The 20,033-nt window shown below is 41.3% G+C and overlaps 1 protein-coding gene across 1 annotated transcript; it reads right to left on the reverse strand.

Annotated features, from left to right (window-relative positions):
- Positions 1-2,604: 2,604 nt before the first annotated feature.
- ZNF32 (zinc finger protein 32) lies at positions 2,605-8,745 on the reverse strand. Its single transcript, XM_053585428.1, has 3 exons — positions 8,666-8,745; positions 5,840-5,980; positions 2,605-3,529 (listed from the first exon to the last, which is right to left on the reverse strand). Exons 2-3 carry the CDS (start codon positions 5,961-5,963, stop codon positions 2,778-2,780), a joined length of 876 nt encoding a protein of 291 aa, XP_053441403.1. The 5' UTR covers positions 5,964-5,980; positions 8,666-8,745; the 3' UTR covers positions 2,605-2,777.
- Between the last annotated feature and the right edge of the window lie 11,288 nt (positions 8,746-20,033).

The following is a 20,033-nucleotide window of genomic DNA, read 5'->3' on the forward strand; positions in this document are numbered from 1 at the left end:
AAAAAGTATTGGATACATTAGGAACTTTAGCTTAACATCTTAATCTACCATTTTGATATTTAATGATTTATTTTAAATATATTTATAGACATGTATTATAAATATACACCATGTATACTATACAAATATTAAGTGTACATAAATATATGTATATATACACACACATATGCTTGATTCTCATTATTCACATTAGTTACGTTCTGTGGAAACTGATGTAGCAAATACTGAACCATTGTTCCAAGGAGAAATACAGGGTTAGATTCCTACAATCGTCTAGACACAACATTTTTATCAGCTGGTCAAAATATAATTTTGTGTTATGTATGTTTCTCTTTAAAGATACCTTATTTAATATATATTGTTGATTCATTAAGATCAATTCATAGCTGACAGCAGTGTGACTCATGCCTGAACAAAGGTTATATATAAAACACGAGTGTTCTCAAGGCACATCACTGCTTATGTTTAGAAACAGTAGACAACACTTCAGTGCTATACTTGAGGTTATTTTAAATGGCAAAATCATCAACAAAAGGCACAAAACTGTGAAAAAGTCTGAAAAACACTAAATATGTCATAAAAAAGATACTTATTTATAGTATGAGACATGAAACAAGAAGGCAGAAAGAATGATGCTTTGTTTGACCTTAGTTGGGAATGTGAGTGTTGTATAATTCTTTTTTTTACCATCCTGCACATGTCTGTAAATGACTACAAAAACACAGTGAATACTGATTTTTGGGTTATAAGTAAATTTTAGCAGGTAGGCAGATTTGCAAATATGGAATGCATAGATAATGATGATCAACTGTACACTCCCTCACCCCCACATTCATACATTTCCTAATGGTGGAAATGCCCGGGAGGCAAAACTGTTTTTTGTCTTTACTTGGAAATACAATATGGTGCTCTGTTAGGGGAAAAATTTAGATTTTGTAGCCTCATTTCTGTTGTGTTATACTGTTTGAAGGAGTCATAGCCTGTCTAGATTAAAGGGGGTGGGGTGACACAGACCCCCATTTCCTCATGGCATGAGGGCCAAAGAACTTGTGAGCAGTATTTTTATACTGCCTCATGGTTATTGAAGTACACTTTACATATAATAAAATGCACAGATCTTAATGAATTTTGACAGTTGTTCAGATGCATACATCTACCAACTGATGTAAGAAATACATTTTTTCACCTATAAAGTCCCATGTGTCTTTCAATTCAATCCTCATACAGTTTTTCCTGTTCTGTGAAGTCTTATAAATGGGATTATATGCTCTATTCATGTATTTGCCTTCTTTTACTCAACATAAGGCTTTCAGATTCATCTACATTGCTGCATGTTACCAGTTGTTTGTTGTCATTGCTTAGTTGTATTTCATTGTATGAATATACCATGATTTGTTTATTCCTCATCTGTTTTTAGACATTTGAATTATTTCCATTGAGCAGCTATCATGAATGAGGATGAAATGAACATTCTTATATACATCTTCAAATGTTATCAAGAGTTTTTATAGGAGTAATATTTTGTTATTCAAATCTAGTGTTTCCAAAATTGTTTTGATGCTGAAAGACCTTTGATATTATTTACCTCATTAAATTATAAAGATTGGCTATCATAAACTTTTTGAGATTAAGGAAACTACAGTTTATAGGACCTAGTAGAAAGAGTGGAATGGTGTCACCTCAAGAAGACTACACATCTATATCACTTGTTATTTTAATTATATAGATGCTCATCAAGAAAAATTTTAAAGGTGGCTAAGATAAAAAAATGGAAATTTGCTCTAAAAGCCAATTTTTCCTCTCCAACTTTCCTTAGATTTCATCCCTTAGAAGTTAAAAGAAAATTTGAGGGTTATATTCCAAATTTATATGTGTGTAAAAAGAGGAAGAGGATAGTGTTGTTGGACAGTAGAACTTGATTATTGATAAGCTACAAGTCTGGACTCAGTAATAAGGACACCTATATGTTCCCTCTAGGTAACTCCAACTCCAAGATATTGCTACTGTTGCCAAAGAGGAAGTAAAGGACATAGTCTCTCAGAAAGTAGGAGTTCCTTTAACAGAGGACATGATAATAGATTTAGGAATCTTGAAAAATGGCACAGATAGTAAGTAGTCATCATCTGCCCTTTGGCTATAGGTGAATTATTTCTAACTCAGGAGTGGAAGACTGAAGCACATCTCTATGCCCAAACTCTAAACCTCTGCAGGCTCAGAATGGAATCTTTTGTAAGAAAATATAGGCCCTTTCCAGTGGACATGAATAGTTTGTTAGGTTATTGAGGGTATCATCCAGGTAATGAAATGTTCAATAAGAGTATTGATTAATCACTAATTAATTCTTAATTAGATTTACCCCATGGATTGTGGTTAGTGGTCTTGAATGTAAAATAAGACTAAATTGAATATGTAAGGAAGAAAAGAAACTTGGGATTCATAAGAGGCTGATTTTCTTTTTAAAGACCAGTGATGTTATTTACACATTGAAAATCTGTGTTTGCTATTCACAGAACAATCTCTAGAGTGGAAGTAGATTAGTGGGGATAACTTGGGAAACTAGGTCAAAATAAACTGACAGAAATTGCAAAACATACATTTATAACAATAATAAACAAGACATTTATTTTTCATACTCGTTTGGGGGAAAGAAGAGTCAGTTTGCCTACTCAATTATGTCTTTCTGAAAGATTCTCCATTCATAGAATCAGCTATGTTGCTTGATCTCAGAGTATTTTGTACTCTTAATTCATAAAGATAACTTCCTTTGAAGAGAGAGGTCAAAGAGTGAGCCTTTGTGAGCAGCTTCGCTGGTGCACAGCTAGACTTCCTCTCTGAGTGAAGCTTTTCCCACATTGGCCACATGGATAGGGTGTCTCTCCTGTGTGGATTTTGCAATGCAGAATACAATTCCCCCGTGTGTGAAAACTCTTCTTGCATTGGGTACAGGCATAGGGCTTCAGGCCTGTGTGGACTCTGATGTGAACAATTAAACTTCCTTTCTGACTGAAGGCTTTTCCACACTGATCACATCTATAGGGCTTCTCACCACTGTGAACTCTTCTGTGAACAGCAAGGTTACTTTGATTCCTAAAGCTTCTATGACAAATACCACACTCATAGGGTTTCTGTCCAGTGTGGAGTCTCTCATGGACAGCCAGACTACCTCGCTGACTGAAGCTTTTCCCACACTCCTTGCACTGATAGGGCTTTTCTCCTGTGTGTATTCGCTGATGAGTAACAAGATTGCCTTTGGCTCTAAAGCTTTTCCCACAGTGGGTACACTCAAAAGGTTTTTGACCAGTGTGGATTCTCTCATGTAATGTTAGACTACCTTTTTGCCGGAAGGATTTTCCACACTCTTGGCATTCATAGACCTTCTGTCTCGTTCCAGGTGAATCTTTCTGTGGTATCTTAGAATCTGGGGATTTTTGTTCCAGCTTCTCTCTTCTGAAAGAATTCTGGGTATCCCAGCTTGAGGATCCTGTGGCCTCAGAGTGATCATATTTGTGGTGAGCTTCAGTCATCATATCTGGTAAAATGAGAGGGAAGTTATATGAGATGCACCAGTATATTGAATGAGAAGTATAGGGAAAAGAAGAAGCACAATACTTTGAGTAGTTATTATATGCTTGGCATTATATACGTACTATGACCCATGCATAGATAATTTAATCCTGAAAACAATCCCAAGAGATTGCTACAGATGAGAGCACAGAAAGATTGTCAAAAATCACATAGGTACGTTAGAGTTGGAATTCAAACAAATGAATGCTCTATGACAGTGTACTGCCCCTTATTTTTTTCCTTTTTGTTAAGAGACAAGGTCTTGTTCTGTTGCCCAAGCTAGAGTTCAGTGGCACGATCATAGCTCAACATAGCCTTGAACTCCTGGGCTCAAGTGATCCTCCTGCCTCAGCCTCATGGTAGCTAGCTAGGATTATAGGTGTGTACCACCATGCTTGGCTAATTTTTCTAATTTTTTTAGAGATGGGGTTGCCCAGGGTGGTCTTGAACTCTTGGCCTCAAGCATTCCTCTCACCTTGACCTCCCAAAATATTGGGATTATAGGTGTAAGCCACCACCCTAGCCTCTAAATTTAATTTTAGCTTCACAAATAATCTTGTAAAGTAGACATGATTATATCTTTAGGTGAAAAACAGGCTCAGAAAATTAAGAAAACTTATATAGGATCATATATACAGCCTCACACCAAATTTTTATCTGATTCCAAAACAGGTGTGGATCCAGGTTGTGTAAGGCTCCAAGCTTTAAAATGTTACAGGTACCCCTTTAAGAAAATGTATAAAATTAGGCACAGGGCCTTGAAGAGAGCAAGATCTTAAAGCTTTAGTTGCATTAGCTTCATAAGAAATCCATCTCTGTCCAGTGTTCTCTATTGACAGTGGAGTAAGCTCCATGACCTCAGAAAATATGTAGCAGAATCCTTAGCACTTTACATTTGTCATCATTAATCCCTGCAACCCTAAAAGATACAGATTCCTGTCCTGTTTTACAGATGAAGAGCCTGAAGCTTAAAGAAGTTAACTTGTCTAATGTCACAGATTTAGCCAGGAAATTTGACTCAAGAAATTTCTCCCTTTGACTTGGCGCCTGTAGCTCAGCAGCGAGGGCACCAGCCACATACACCAGAGCTGGCGGGTTTCAATCCAGCCTGGGCCTGCCAAACAATAATGATAACTACAACCAAAAAAAAAAAAAAAATAGCCAGGTGTTGTGGTGGGGTGCCTATAGTCCCAGCTACTTGGGAGGCTGAGACAAGGGAATCACTTGAGCCCAAGAGTTTGAGGTTGTTGTGAGCTGTGATGCCATAGAACTCTACCCTGGGCCACATAGTGAGACTCTGTCTCAAAAAAAAAGAAAAGAAATTTCTCCCTTTAAAATCTATGTTATTTTCAGTCTATTAAGCTATGGTGGAAATGAAATCAACTTTGGTTTGGAAGTTATTTTCAAACACTACCTATGGTAGATATCGACTATTTTCCAATACTGCCCTGCATCTAAGCCTCCTAGTACACTTTCAATATGGGTCCATTCATGACTGTTAACTGTTTTCTTGGTTCATCCTAGGGGAATTTTCTCCTTGTTCCCTTGCCTTATCCATAGTCAGTGACAGCACTGAGATTTAAGCTGGTTGTTCAGCTTCTCAGAAACAACCTCAAGATTACTCCTGTATCAAGCTTGTTCTCTTGCTCTACTTCTATTATTTCTTTAAAAAATTAAAAAAAGAAACCCAAAATGTACTATGGACTCCAAACCAAGCTCAAGGCACTTTTTTTTTTTTTTGGTAGAGACAGAGTTTCATTTTATTGCCCTCGGTAGAGTGCCATGGCGTCCTACAGCTCACAGCAAACTCCAACTGCTAGGCTTAGGAGATTCTCTTGCCTCAGCCTCCTGAGAAGCTGAGACTAAAGGCACCTGCCACAATGCCCAGCTATTTTTTTGTTGCAGATTGGCTGGGGCTGGGTTTGAACCAGCCACCCTGGATATATGGGGCTGGCACCCTACCCACTGAGCCACAGGCACCACTTTTTTTTTCTTTTCTTAATTTTAGTAGAGAAGAGTTGCTCTTGCTCAGGCTGGTTCAAATGATCCTCCTGCTTTAGCCTCCCAGTGTCCTAGCATTAAAGGTATGAGCCACCATGCCTGGACTTTAGTATTATTTCTAACTCCAGCCTGTAGGCTTCTCCTGTAATGTCTAGGCAGAGTAAGCTCCACCAAAAAAAGTCTTCACTTTCTCAGACTGCCTGCCAGTGCTGAGGGCAGCAACACTGAGTATCTGTGAACTGAGGGCATTCCAGCCATCAACTGATTCACTCACTGAAGAATGCTACATTCTGGGTATATCTTCCATGACAGTCCAGCAGGGTAGCTGTTGGGAATCCAAACATGTCCACTTCTGCTGTTATGACCTTAGTCACCACCTCTTCATATGATTCTTCCATGGGCTGGTCCTGAGCACCTGAGGGAAACAAAAGCAAACAGGAAAAGACAGAATTGATAAGTAGGAAGGATAAAGTTAACAGGAGCTCTGGTTTGGGCTGCAAGTAAATATGGGAAATATGGATCACCTGATGTAATTCTAGTCACCTACAGTGTCACTGCAACATGGGCTCAAAGGTGCTAGGGCCACATACAAATGACTCCAGAAGGAAACAGGAGGTGAGAAGGCAGAGAATGCATAAATATGTATTTCTGCTGATCCCAAGGTAATGGTCACTCCTGTTTGTTTGGTCTTGGCATATCATTGGGATAGTCCCACTTCCTTCCCTCACCTGACCTATCCTCCAAGTCCCAGAGGAATTCAGAATCTAAAAACCCAGGACTTCTGGCTTGGTGCGTGTAGCTCAAGCGGCTAGGGTGCCAGCCACATACACTGGAGCTGGCAGGTTCGAATCCAGCCCAGACCGCCAAACAGCAATGACAACTCCAACCAAAATAGCTGAGTGCTATGGCGGGCACCTGTAGTTCCAGTTGCTTGGGAAGCTGAGGCAAGAGAATCGCTTAAGCCCAAGAGTTTGAGGTTGCTGTGAGCTGTGATGCCACAGCACTCTACCCAGGGCGACAGCTTGAGGCTCTGTCTCAAAAAAAAAAAACAAAACAAAACCAAAAACAAAAATAAGAAAGAACAAAAGACCCCAGCACTTCAGACTTCACAATTGTTTCCATGTTGGATATAGTTCCAGCTGTCCTCTCCAGTATCGCCATAGGTTATAAGGGCTTATAACAAGGGATTTCCTGTGTTACCTTTTAACAATTCTTAGTTCTCCAGATCCAGAACTACCCGTTTCCTACTCTTGAAGATATGAAAGTACCAGTTCTAAGGAAGTGTAAACACTTGTTAATTCTTGGAAATTTAAGACATACTCTGGACTCCAAAACCAAGCCCAAGGCACTTCAATCACATTAAGTAACTTGTTCAAAGTCCCACAACCAATAAGGAATCAAGGTGGAGCAAAGGTTCAAATCCAAGACTTTCTGGATCCAAAGCCTGTGTTCTTATACTAGAAAGTTCACTAGCTCATCACTGAAGAGTTGGTGAGGATTCTTATAAGATGGGACAGAAGGGAACAGAGTTTGAACAGAGTGAATTACTCTTCCATGTGTAAGGAATCCGTTTGTATGGTGTTAAACATAACCTTTTTCTGCTATTTTTGAATATTCCTTTTTACTTCAGTACCCTAATTACTGAATTCTTATACTTTTTTTTTTAAATGTAGGGTTCAGTGCATAATCTGTTTCCCTCTAATACGTCCTATCAAAATGCTGGCCTCCTGATTTAGATAGTAGCATGATGCTTACAATTCTTGTTTTGTTTGGTTCTTCTTGGTAACTGCACATTCTGCTAAGTGTTGTGATAACAAGGAGAACGATTGTGAATGTTTATTTGGAGGACTCACTTGCAACTTGAAACACAAGCTATAAAAGGACTTCCTTAACAAAGTGTCAACACTTCACTTGGAAGTTCTAGGTATTCCTGCTTAACAACTGCACATCCACTAAGAGTTAGTGGAAAGCACATGGCATCTGCTACCTGGGGTTGGATTCTGTCGCTGGGGATTACAGAAGAGAGTTTGGTCAGAACAAGTGTGCCTTTCTACCTGCCATGAGGTGTTCAACAAATAACTCAGCCATGTCTCAGGCACTTTCTTGATTTATAAGGGGACAGTGTCATCTTTTCCCTCCCTAGATCACAGGTCCGAGGAATCAATTTCCTATAGATATTGGATAAAGTGTCTTAATAATAGAAAATAGTTTTTCCTTTTAGAAAGGCTATTATATCCATTGGAAAAAGCACAGAATTAGGTCCCGAGACACTCTTAAGATTTTTGCGATTCCCCCTGTTATGACCTTGGGCAAGTAATTGAACAGCTCTCATTCAGTTTCCTCACTTATTTAGGTTAATAACTGTCTTATTGGATGGCTCCCAGAAGCATAAAAGAACCAAATATGAAGGGTCTCTGACACAACCTACACAGTCTTTAGAAGGCCTATACTCCGAGAGTCCTTTGAAGAGGACTAGGAGAGAGTAAACATAGTCTTCGCAAGAGGACTAGGAGAGGGTAAATGTTGCCGTCTTGGGAACCTCTTGTAGTAGAGTTTCAGGATTAGGAGCTTCTGGGCAGGGGGTGATTTTCCCCTACATCCAACTCCCAGTTTCTCCCATTCTCCACCCAGTGGCCAATACCTAATTCCGGGCTGGATTCGAAAAATAGCCAACCTCTTCTTGCCACCCTAGAAAGCCTACGCTCTCTTCCCGTCCCTCTCCTGAAACCCTGGAGGGTGGGGGAGAATCCCGGGGCACACCTGCTTCTGGGGTGCAGGGCCTTGGTCTCGGCACTTCCCTGCAGGCGCAGCGCTCCAAGAGGCCCCAGCTCTCGTGCAGACCCTCCCCTTCCGCCTTAGGCCTCCAGGGCCCCTGTCTCCTGGACCTAAACACCCCGCTGTCCGGTCCAGTGGACCCTTCTCTGCGGGCCACAGACCTCTCCTTTCGCGCCTCCCTCGGGGCCCAGGCCGTCCAGCCCTGCTTATTGCCGCGGGGACCGCAGGCGCAAGGCGGCCAAGCGGAGGGCCTGGGGGCGGCAGCCTGACAGCGCAGTCCCGCTTAAAGCCCGGGTGTACTAACCCGGCCGGCGGCCTCACTCACCGCAGCGGCGCGCGCCCGCAGACAGACAAAGGCCCGTGCCGAGCCCGCAGCAGCGCCGGCGCCACCGGACTGGACTATAACTCCCAGGAATCTCCGCGCGAGCCCGCCCGCCGGGCTCCGACCTCGGCGGCGCCGACTCCCCCGAGCACTGTGGGAAATGTAGTCCAGCGGCGCGTCCAGCCCTGGGACTCGAGCGGGCGGGTACGGGAGGAGACCTCAGGTCGCTCTGCGTGGACTGGGAGCCAGAAACCCCAAAGGGCTGACTTGCCGGTGGACGCAGAGCCGGGACCGAGACACGGATGCTTGGATTAGCAAGACCTGGAATGACAACACCATGTAGCAGATAGCTAAGCCAGGAAATCAGTAAATCCAGGGTTATTTATATTTATTGCAGGGCGTCGTGGAAGGAGTCTTGGGTAGAAGTCAGTTGGTAAAGTCTAGGGGGCTTGAAGGTCATGTCTTGAGCTCCCTCACTGTCCGAGAAAAAACTAAGCGTTCTGTAATTACTGCTCTGAAGCAGGGAACAAATGAAGTATTTCAAACAGAGACTGTGGGACAGAATTCGGAACACCCTTGTGATCCACTTCATCAACTGCTTCTGGAGGCAGAAATTTCAGTGTCGTGTTTGTGAGATGATTCACATGTGGGTGGCCAGGATAGTTGTCTACTGTCAGTAGAATAGATCATTTCTTCTTCTTCGTTTCTTGGTTGATACCACTCACCCACTCCTCAAACAGGACACCAGTTATCCAAGTGATGGGGAGGTCATTGGGTTTCAAGTTCTTGAATGCCCCTGGCTTTGCCAATTTACCAATCACCAGGGCTTTAGTTTTTCTCCAGTTGAGATAGCTCACAGCAGAACTGTGAAACATTCTTTGTGAAGTTTTCTGCTCTTAACATTTGTCACCCTTATGATAAGGCTCCTGTCAGGCATCACCTTGAAAAAGAGTCTCCACTTGTTAGTATTAAAGATGTTGTCATCTTTGAAGCCTCTGAACTTTTTAATGGACTCTTCCATAACTTCTACTGGAACTTCACTGGATTCACCACAGAGACTTTCTGGGAGATCTCATGTTGCAGTTTAAATTTCTCAAGCCAACCATTTGATGTTTGGAAATCTGCTACCTGGAATTCCTGTGTGAATTTTTTAAGCAACTTTTTTGGATCATCAGCCCAGAGATTGAGGCATTAACTGCCTTTATTTGTTTGAGCCAGGTTAAGGTGGTTCCACTTACTTCGAGGTAAGTTTTCCTTATTTTCCTCTGTAGGTCTTTGCTTTCCTTACTATTTCTCTCCAAGTACTCATGTTTATGTTTTTTTTATTGTGTTTTATTTTTTTGAGACAGAGTCTCACTATGTTGCCCTTGGTAGAGTGCTGTGGCGTCATAGCTCACAGCAACCTCAAACTCTTGGGCTTAAGCGATTCTCTTGCCTCAGCCTCCCAAGTAGCTGGGACTACAGGTGCCTGCCATAACGCCCAGCTATTTTTTGGTTGTAGTTGTCATTGTTGTTTGGCAGGCCTGGGCTGGATTTGAACCCGTCAGCTCCGGTGTATGTAGCTGGCGCCCTAGCCACTGAGCTACAGGTGCCAAGCCTGTGTTTATGTTTTTGGATGTTGCTAACTGTGGTCTTGCTGACACTAAAATGTTTTGCTGTCTTTCTTTGGCAGCTGCTTTCCAGAAAATGAAAATCATTCTTTTCCTTCAATGTCAATTCTTTGAATTCTTTCCTTTGGGCCATCATGTCTTGATCAACTATAAAATTTTTCAACTATGTGGGCGGTGCCTGTGGCTCAGCGGGTAGGGCGCCGGTCCCATGTGCCGGAGGTGGTGGGTTCAAACCCAGCCCCGGCCAAATTAAAAAAAAAAAAAAACTAATAAAACAAAAATGTACTTTAAAAAAGAAATTTTTTTTCAACTATGTAGAATGTACCTACAGTTCAAATCAGTCCTTCTCATTGAAAAATTTTTCTGAAACATATGATAAACAATAGGACATTAGGGCTAATCCAACATGTGGTGATAATAAAAAATGAAAAAAGAACTTACACTAAAGAAAAAATAATGCAATTGAGGGGCAAAGCCCATACCTTGTACCCCCTTGGTGTAGAGTAGACTCAACTGGTCAAATTATAGAAAGCAATTTATATATTTTGTGTCATAGTCTAAGTGGTCAATATACAGAAGTGGTCAATATGTAGTGGCCAGTTTTCCATTGAGTACATGTGGTACATGTCCAGTCTGTGAAAATTAGGTCAATTTGAGGGGGTCAATGTAGGGAGGTGGTTAACTATGGAGTTTTCATTGTAGTTGTTACTTATGAAGCCTTTAAAGGCCTTAACTATATTTCACAATAGCCAAACATATTTAATATAAAAAAGTGACTATATGTAGAATATAAAATGTACTATAATATATTTAATATAATATAGAATATATGACTGTAATAATCATACAACTGATTTTACGACTGTAAAGTGAAGAATTTAACCTTGCCACAAAACAGGTCTGACTTTTGTCCTTAGCTTCTGGGAGGTGATATCCAGGTCCTTGGACTGTCATGCCTGATGGATTGTCTTCATTTGCCTGGGGGCTTTGGCTCACACTGGATAGTCTCAAAATGTAATTTAGGGTGGGGGTCCCCATATTGCACAGTCTGAGGATAGGACCTAGACATTGTAGGTGGTAACAATATGATATAAGGTGGGGACTTTGGGTCATGTGGTGTCAGTTGACCTCTGGAGGGCCCAGACATTGGAGACTGAGGTCAACCACATGGAAGGCTAATTGTACCTCCACAGTGGCACCTCAGTAAGTGCTCTGGATACCAAGGGTCAAGTGGGTTCCCTGGTTGGCAATATTCCATTATTGCCACATCAATGCTGGGAAGGTGATGCTACGCTGATTCCATGGGAAGAGGATAATGGGAACCGCATTTGGTGCTTCCCTGTGCAATGTTCCCTTGGCTGATTTTAATCTAGCCTTTCACTGAAATAAACAGTAGCCACTAGTACAACAGCTTTCAGCAAGTCCTATGTCTTTTTAGCAAATTGTTAAATTTGAGGGTGGTTTTCGAAACCCCTCCAAATTTGCAGTTGGTATCAGAAATGAGGGCAGTCTTGTGGACTGTTCCCCTAACTTTAGCCGTAACTTTTGCAATGAATCTGAACCCATGAGTCTTTGTACTTGAAGATATAAATCATTCTTCTCCCAAGGCAAACAAGAAAAGTGGCATTTTATGTTTATTAAGTGCATTCTTTTTTTTTTTTATATTTCACAATGTTTCATGTATAAGAACACAATAGAACAAAGTGGTCAGTTTAAGACCTGAAGTTATCTCCCTGGTACTGAGGGTTTATAATGGCATTAGGTTTCTTCTAAATACGATGGAGATTAAACTTAACGTAAAACCCCCTGTCTTAAAAGATCCTAACTGTGATCTGTCACACGTGCATCTGTGTAGAGTCCAGAGTTTTTTAAAAATGTCTCAAATGTTTTGCCAAGATCTAAGTTTTTCAGGACTGAAAAACAGAATGATTGACTTGTTTATTTTAGAAAATTCCATTTCAGTACTAAGCACATTTATGTAATTCTAGCAGAGGAGGTGGTGGTGTAGTTTGGCAACAGGGGTATCTTTCCAAGGGCTCAATTCCGATCGTTTTGCTATGCATTGAGTGCACTTTTCATCATGGGAACCAGACATATCAAGTGTGCTGTATTTTCCAGGCACTTGAACTTGCCTAGATGGTTATTAAGTCTCCGACAACAGAAGTCTCAATGTTTACTTAAAAAGAGAAAAGGTAAATTATAGGATGAAGGCTAAATTGATGCTTTATATTATCAAAGACTGCTGCTTTGGAAGCACTACAAAAACGGGCTATCACTGTGAAAATGGTTTATGCTGTGGTATTTTTGGAACATATTTTTTCATTTTAAAAGTTTAAATATATAGCAGATATGTCAATGTGCACATGTAAAAACATCCCTTTTTGTGCTTTTGTCCTCTTTATTCCTAAAATCCTTCCAACTGAAAGCCTCAACTATTAAAAAGTACCATACTCAGTTAGCATTTCAAATGTTGGCAAATTTTTATTTAGGACTTTTCCAGTGTTTGATTCTGCACTTTCCAGTTTATTAACTAGAATGTGTTTAAAATAAAATTCATTGTAGTAGGAGTTGAAATAAGTTGTTTTTAACTTATAAAAGGAGCTACCAAAAGTATTTTGCTGACCAACATTTTCAGAATATTTATAAAAAGTTAAAATATTTAATTCAAAATATTTTTATTTAAAAGTATTTACTAATAAAATTAGAGACAATGTTTTCTCTGTAATCTTTCTACAAGTAAAGGAGAAGTCGTAATTCCAATTTTAGCATGCTGTTCTTGTTCAAGTACCTAGAGGTCTTCATGGGAGGGCATTCTCATGGCACAGGTTCTGAAACATCGGTGAAGTGGCACTGTCATGCAGCTGTCCTCAAATACTTTCAGGTGGCAGAGTCTGATCCCCTGTGGGACTTTTTTTTAAGCGACAGAATGTCACTTTGTCACCCTTGGTAGAGTGCTGTGGCATCACAGCTCACAGCAACCTCCAGCTCTTGGGCTTAGACGATTCTCTTGCCTCAGCCTCCTGAGCAGCTGGGACTACAGGTGCTCACCACAACGCCTGGCTGTTTTTTTGTTGCAGTTTGGCCCGGGCTGGGTTTGAACTCGCCACCCTTGGTATATGGGGCTGGCGCCCTACTCACTGAGCCATAGGCGCTGCCTGAATGTTCGTTTTTTTTCAGTTTTGCCGGGGCCTGGGTTTGAACCCGCCACCCTTGGTATATGGGGCTGGTGCCCTACCCACTGAGCCATAGGCAGTGTCCCTCTGTGGGACTTTGTAATATTTCACCTGCAGCAGATGCTGTTGGTGCCCCTCTCATTTCCCCTGAGCTCACCTGAAGCTTCAGTGGCAGTTTCCCCTCATGCTGAGAGGCTCCCACCTCAAGGCCCTGAGGTCCTTGCTTGAGGGCTTTCTTTGGCCACAGGAGTTTGCCTGCCCTCTGAGTGCGGCCAACCCTGGAGGCTGGGGATTTCAACCCCTGAGGAATGGGCGTTCACAGAGAGGTGTATGGGCTCACTCCCTTTTCCTTGAAGCTGTTCTCAGTAGTGCTCTAATTTCTTTCAGAGGATCCTAGTGGGATTGCATCCAATTTGCCACAGTAGTAACCCACTTTTTCAGACACCTATGGTTGGCACTCTTTCCTGTCTCCTGGCGCTGCTTCTCAAACTCCTGGCCCAAAGCCTTTGTCTCAGGGTCTGCTTCTGGAGAGGCCAGCAGGGGCGCTATAGTAGCCAGGGAACAGAACAGCCTTCTTAGTCACATGGGAGGGCCAAAGCCTGTGGTGGACCCCCAAACTGCTTGAAGGGATGGAGGATTAAGGCAAATCACTAAATCCCAACAGGAAAAGAATTTACTTTAATTCTGATAGGCCAAAATATTATGCAAAACCACACACACACACACACACACACACACACACACACACACACACACATGCAGGTATGTAAAGGTAGAGAAGATAGTATTCTTTAAAACCAGCACTTAAGATCACAGACTGAATAAGAAAAGAATAGGGGCCTGTAGCTCAGTGGCTAGGGCACCAGCCATATTCACCAGAGCTGGCAAGTTCGAGCAACAATAACAAAAAAAATAGCCAGGTGTTGTGGTGGGCGCCTGTGGTCCCAGCCACTTGAGAGGCTGAGGCAAAGAATTGCTGAAGCCCAAGAGTTTGAGGTTGCTGTGAGCTGTGACTCCACAGCACTCTACTCAGGGTGACATAGTGAGACTCTGTCTCAAACCCCCCCCCAAAAAAAAACAACGCCCCCCAAAACAAGAAAAGAATAAGAAGGGATGGGAATGTGGACTAAGGGAAGCCAGAAATTATTCAAGTTTTACACATCCATCAAAGTAAATAAAGCTTTGTGTGCTTATTGTCATTTCTAGAGATATTTTAAACGAGGCCCATACTGTTTTAAGATAACAATAACAGGATCACAAGTGAGCTGATTGCCTGCTTAAGTTTAGTAAAAGATGGGAGCAAACAGGAATGCAGGTCACTCATCCAAAGACAAGAAATAAACAAGGGAGATAGAAAGCTGGGGCTGGACTGCGAATGTTCACTGGGCATCCTCTGGTGGGGCACAGGCTCCCTCCCCACACTATGTCCTCCTGGTTTTGCTCTTAACCATCTATTGGGTCTGAGGCTTCACTCTTTCCTCTCCATGCTGCCCTGGCTCCTAGTGGAATATTTTTCTGGAGTTCCACAATAGGCTCCCAAATGTTGATTTGTCTGAAATATATGATTCTTTGTGTTTTGTATGTTGTTGGTGCCCTTCTCATGTCCTCTGAGCTCATCTTAAGCTTCAGTGGCAGTTTCCCCTCATGCTGAGGGCCTTCACTATACTAAAGCATGGTGAATACTCAAAAGCTCCACAGAATAGCCTTGGGAACAGTCCAAGTCTGTTGCTCTTGGAAAAAGACGTGTGTTTGTAGACACTATATATGTTACGTAATTATGTGTTATATATAACTTAGTCTTTTCTGGTAGGCACTCATCTTCTCTTCGTGCCTTAGACAAGTTACATCACATGTACAGGATCTCACAGCTAATGAGCGGGCAAACTGGGATTCTACCCAGGTCTGACTGGAGTGCTTTGCTCCTTCCAAGTACCAGCTTTTCCTGTGGGATATGCATTGAACAGCAATAGGGGCACCTGGAAAAAAAAAAACCTGAAAAGGGGCAGCGCCTGTGGTTCAGTGAGTAGGACACCAGCCCTATATGCCGAGGATGGCAGGTTCAAACCCAGCCCCGGCCAAACTGCAACAAAAAAATAGCCGGGCGTTGTGGCGGGCGCCTGTAGTCGCAGCTGCTCAGGAGGCTGAGGCAAGAGAATTGCGGAAGCCCAAGAGTTAGAGGTTGCTGTGAGCCATGTGATGCCACAGCACTCTACCCGAGGGCCGTACAGTGAGACTCTGTCTCTACAAAAAAAAAAAAACCAAACAAACCTGAAAGGCTTTGACAAATAGGAAGAGAGGCACTGACATTGATGTTAACATTAAGAAAATGTGGTTGAGGCCAGGCATGGTGGCTCACGCCTGTAATCCTAGCACTCTGGGAGGCTGAGGTGGGTGGATTGCCTGGACGCATGGATTTGAGACCAGCCTGAGCCAGAGTGAGACCCCATCTCTAAAAATAGCTGAGCATTGTGGTGGGCACCTATAGTCCCAGCTACTCCGGAGGCTAAGGCAAGAGGACCTCTTGAGTCCAGGAGTTTGAGATTACTGTGAGCTGTGACATCACAGCACTCTACTGGGAGCAACAAAGTGAGACTCTGTATTAAAAAAAAAAAGCAGCATGGTTTTACCAACAGAAACTGGCAAGATATATATAAACAGAATTTAACAAAAATGAGGATCAACATGAAAGATATTTTTGCAACTTTTTAAAATTTGTTACTTTCTGACAAAGACATCATACACTTAGAATTAAGAAAAATTTAACAAAATTTGGGTCATCATTATTTGTTTATATTAGTTAAGTCAGCAAAGTAGTTATAGATTACAAAGTAATAAAACAGAATTAATTGATAGATTCTGAGCTTGGGAGATTTTCTGGTGTCTGAAATCCTTATAAAATATTATAATTCATTATGAGATAAAGACAACCAATATATTATTAAGAAAATAAAGAAAAATCTTGCTGCCCTTTACACAATATGACTAAACTATTAATGTTTCAATAGCAATTATAAAATTGGGCCACTTAAAATCTGCTCAATTTTCTTGTAAATAGCAATTAGCTAAAAGTAAGAAGTTAAAGACTACAGTAACATACTGTTTATTAAATGATGACACTATATATAAAATTCTGTAATATTTTTCAAAGCAATATATGAGAGAAAATTCTGTGTTTTTTATGATTGATAAAGAAAAAAAAAACAAACCCAACCTCCCCAAAATTCAATTTGTATTTCTTGGAATGGAGGAATTCCAGGAAATATAATACAAAGAAAATAATATTAATAAAAGAAGAAATAAATGAGAAAACATCAAAATGGAATATTATAAATCTCAAAAAAAAACAACCGACTAAAAATCTGATCAAGAAAATAAAGATAAATATTTACAAACCATGTTATACTTAAAAAGGAGTATGAGGCCGAGTGCATTGGCTCACGCCTATAGTCCTAGCACTCTGGAAGGCTGAGGTGGGTGGACTGCTTGAGCTCAGGAGTTTAGCCTCAGCAAGAGCAAGACCCTGTCTCTAATAATAGCTCAGTTTGTGGTGGTTGCCTATAGACCCAGCTACTTGGGAGGCTGAGGCAAAGGATTGCTTGAGCCCAAGAGTCTGAGGTTGCTGTGAGCTATGACGCCATAACATTCTATCAAGGGTGACGAAGTGAAACTCTGTCTCTAAGAAAAAGGAGCATGGCCAAGGTATGTATTTTTTAATAATATTATAAACAAATATGATTATAAGTCAAATACTTTTGGGAAATTTGCTAACACGGATTTTGGTGTCCTTGGTCTCAGTCTTGACCACTAGAGGGCATTGTAGTTTAAAAAATTTCTTTCTTTTCAGGTTCTCTTCCTATGCCTCTGCTTGAGAAGTCCTGGTTGGGGCTGGGCTGTTTATTTTAGCAACAGGCCTGGGAGAACAAGCCTGAGGAAGCTGAAATACTAGTGTTCAGACAGGACCAAAGAGGTTCTGTCTTGCCCACCCTCCACTGGAGGGAACATCCAAATGAATATTGTGGAGTTCTGGTGGGAAAAGCAAAGCAAAGAGGAAAAGATGCTAGCCCAGATTCTTGTCAGCATTCAGCCCTGGAGCTCTGCAGATGGAGCTGCCTTTCCTTGGTGATTTGAAAGTGCCTCTGAAACCCAGAGGGGAAGTGCCAGAGCAGAGCCTACTGGCTTTAACTAGTTGTCCATGCTTCAAATGGCAAATAGTCTCCCCAAACAACAGTGTTAAGTTAGAAAAGAGATTTGTCTAAGTCTCTTTTCAGCCTAAGGACTTTTTTCTTTCTTTCTTTCTTGTTTTTGAGACAGAGTTTTAGTATGTTGCCCTCGGTAGAATGCCGTCACAGCTCATAGCAACCTCAAACTCTTGGGCTTAAGCAATTCTTGCCTCCGCCTCCCAAGTAGCTGGGAATATAGGTGCCCACAACAATGCCTGGCTATCTTTTGTTGTTGTTGTTACAGTTGTCATTGTTGTTTAGCTGGCCCGGGCTGGGCTCAAACTCACCAGCCTTGGTGCATGTGGCTGATGCTGTAACCACTGTGTTATGGGCTCCAAGCCAAGCCTAAGGACTTTTATCATTAAATTGCATCCTTGAAACATCTTTGGCTTTGCCATGATGTAAAGTATACATGTATAAAATTCTCACAGCTGACATAGACCCATTAGTCTGGGATTTTGGACAGACCAACCTTGCCTGTGTCATGGATCTGTGAAGGTTAATTCTGGTAGCAGTGTAACATAAAGCTTTCTGTGTATGTAAGAATTTCACGTTATCCAGTAGGAGTCCCAGAGCACTTGTCAGTAAGTATTTCATGATCCTTGGGCCTTTCTATGCTGCATTAGCAATAATTATACATGTTTTCTCTGCACTATGAGAGTAAGATCTTGATCCAATATATCTGTGAACCCCCTTCATTACTGAGTAGTGTAATACATGTAGCAGGTCTTTAAAGAATATTTAGCAAATGAATAAATACATTTTTGTTTAGTAGTTCAAATGTCTCCTATTTTTATTCTAATCCTCAGAGTGGTCAAGGTGTACAGTTTGGAAAAGAAGTAATGAACTGTCATTATTCACCAACACAGTTGTGTATACAGATCCTGTGGAATATAAAAATTAGACCACTAGAATAGTAATTGAATTTCATAAGGTTAAAGCTTACAAAGTCAATAATTAATTGTATATATTCATAATGACAACAATTAGAAAATGAAATAAAAATGTTTTTTTACAAAGGATGGAAAACGTCAAATACCTAGAATGAAATCTGATATGATATATACAAGGTATCTATACTAAAAGCTATAAAATACTGCTGAGAGAAATTAAAACAGACATAAATAAGTGGAGACTTACACCATATGGATTGTAAGATTCAATATGGTTAAGATGTCATTTCTCCTGAAATGGATCTGTAGGCTCAGTGCAATTCCAGTCTAAGTCCTAGCTGGATGTTCTTTTTTTCACAGCTCACAGCAACCTCAAACTCTTAGGCTTAAGCAATTCTTTTTCCCCCTCCCATGTAGCTGGGACTCCATGCACCTGCCACGATGCCCAGCTATTTTTTGGTTGTAGTTGTCACTGTTGTTTGGCAGGCCTGGGCTGGATTCAAACCCACCAGCTCCGGTGTACATGGCTGGCACCCTAGCCACTGAGCTACAGGCACCGAACCCAGCTGGATGTTCTTGTAGACACACACAAGCTGATTCTAAATTGTGTAGGGCCAGCCATGGTGGCATGCAACTATAGTCCTAGCAACTCAGGAGACTGAGACAGGAAGATTACTTGAGGCCAGTAGTTCAAGGCTGCAGTGAGCTAAGATTGTGCTTGTGAATAGCCACTGCATTCAAGCCTGGACAACACAGTATGACCTTATCTCTTAAAAAAAGTTGTACTGGGAAAGGCAAAGGATCTAAAATCACTAACGCAGTCTTTAAAAAGATGAACAAAATTAGAGGACTTACCTCGTCTGATATTAAGAGTCATTAAGTACTAAATCAAGTACTTATTGGCATAAGAGTAGATAAATCAATGGAATAGAATAGAAAGTCAAGAAATAGACCCACACATAAATGATCAATTGGTTTTCAACAAAGGTACCAAGTCCACCCAATGGGAAAGGAAAGGGTTCTCAAACACTAAATATTTATATGGAAAAAAAAGAACTTTGGCCTCTATGTCACTGCACTCACAAAAATTAAGAAGGATTAATCATTAGGGAAACTTAAAGCCACATTGAGACATCGCTTCACAGATAAGGGGATGATTATCATAAAAATCTAAAACAAAATCCCCAAACGACAAATGCTGTTGAGAATGTGGAGAAATTGGAAACCTTGTGTACTGCTAACGGAAGCGTGGAATGGTGCAGCTGCTATAGAAATCAGTATGACCTGGCTTGGTGCCCGTAGCTCAGTGGTTACGGCACCAGCCACGTGAGCCAGGGCAGGCGGGTTCAAACCTGGTCAGGGCCAGCTAAGCAACAGTGATAACTACAATAACAACAAAAAATAGCCAGGCATTGTGGTGTGTGCCTGGAGTTCCAGATACTTGGGAGGCTGAGGCAAGAGAATCACTTAAGCCC

This window comes from Nycticebus coucang, chromosome 3 (assembly GCF_027406575.1).
Source record: "Nycticebus coucang isolate mNycCou1 chromosome 3, mNycCou1.pri, whole genome shotgun sequence".
Taxonomy (NCBI): domain Eukaryota; kingdom Metazoa; phylum Chordata; class Mammalia; order Primates; family Lorisidae; genus Nycticebus; species Nycticebus coucang.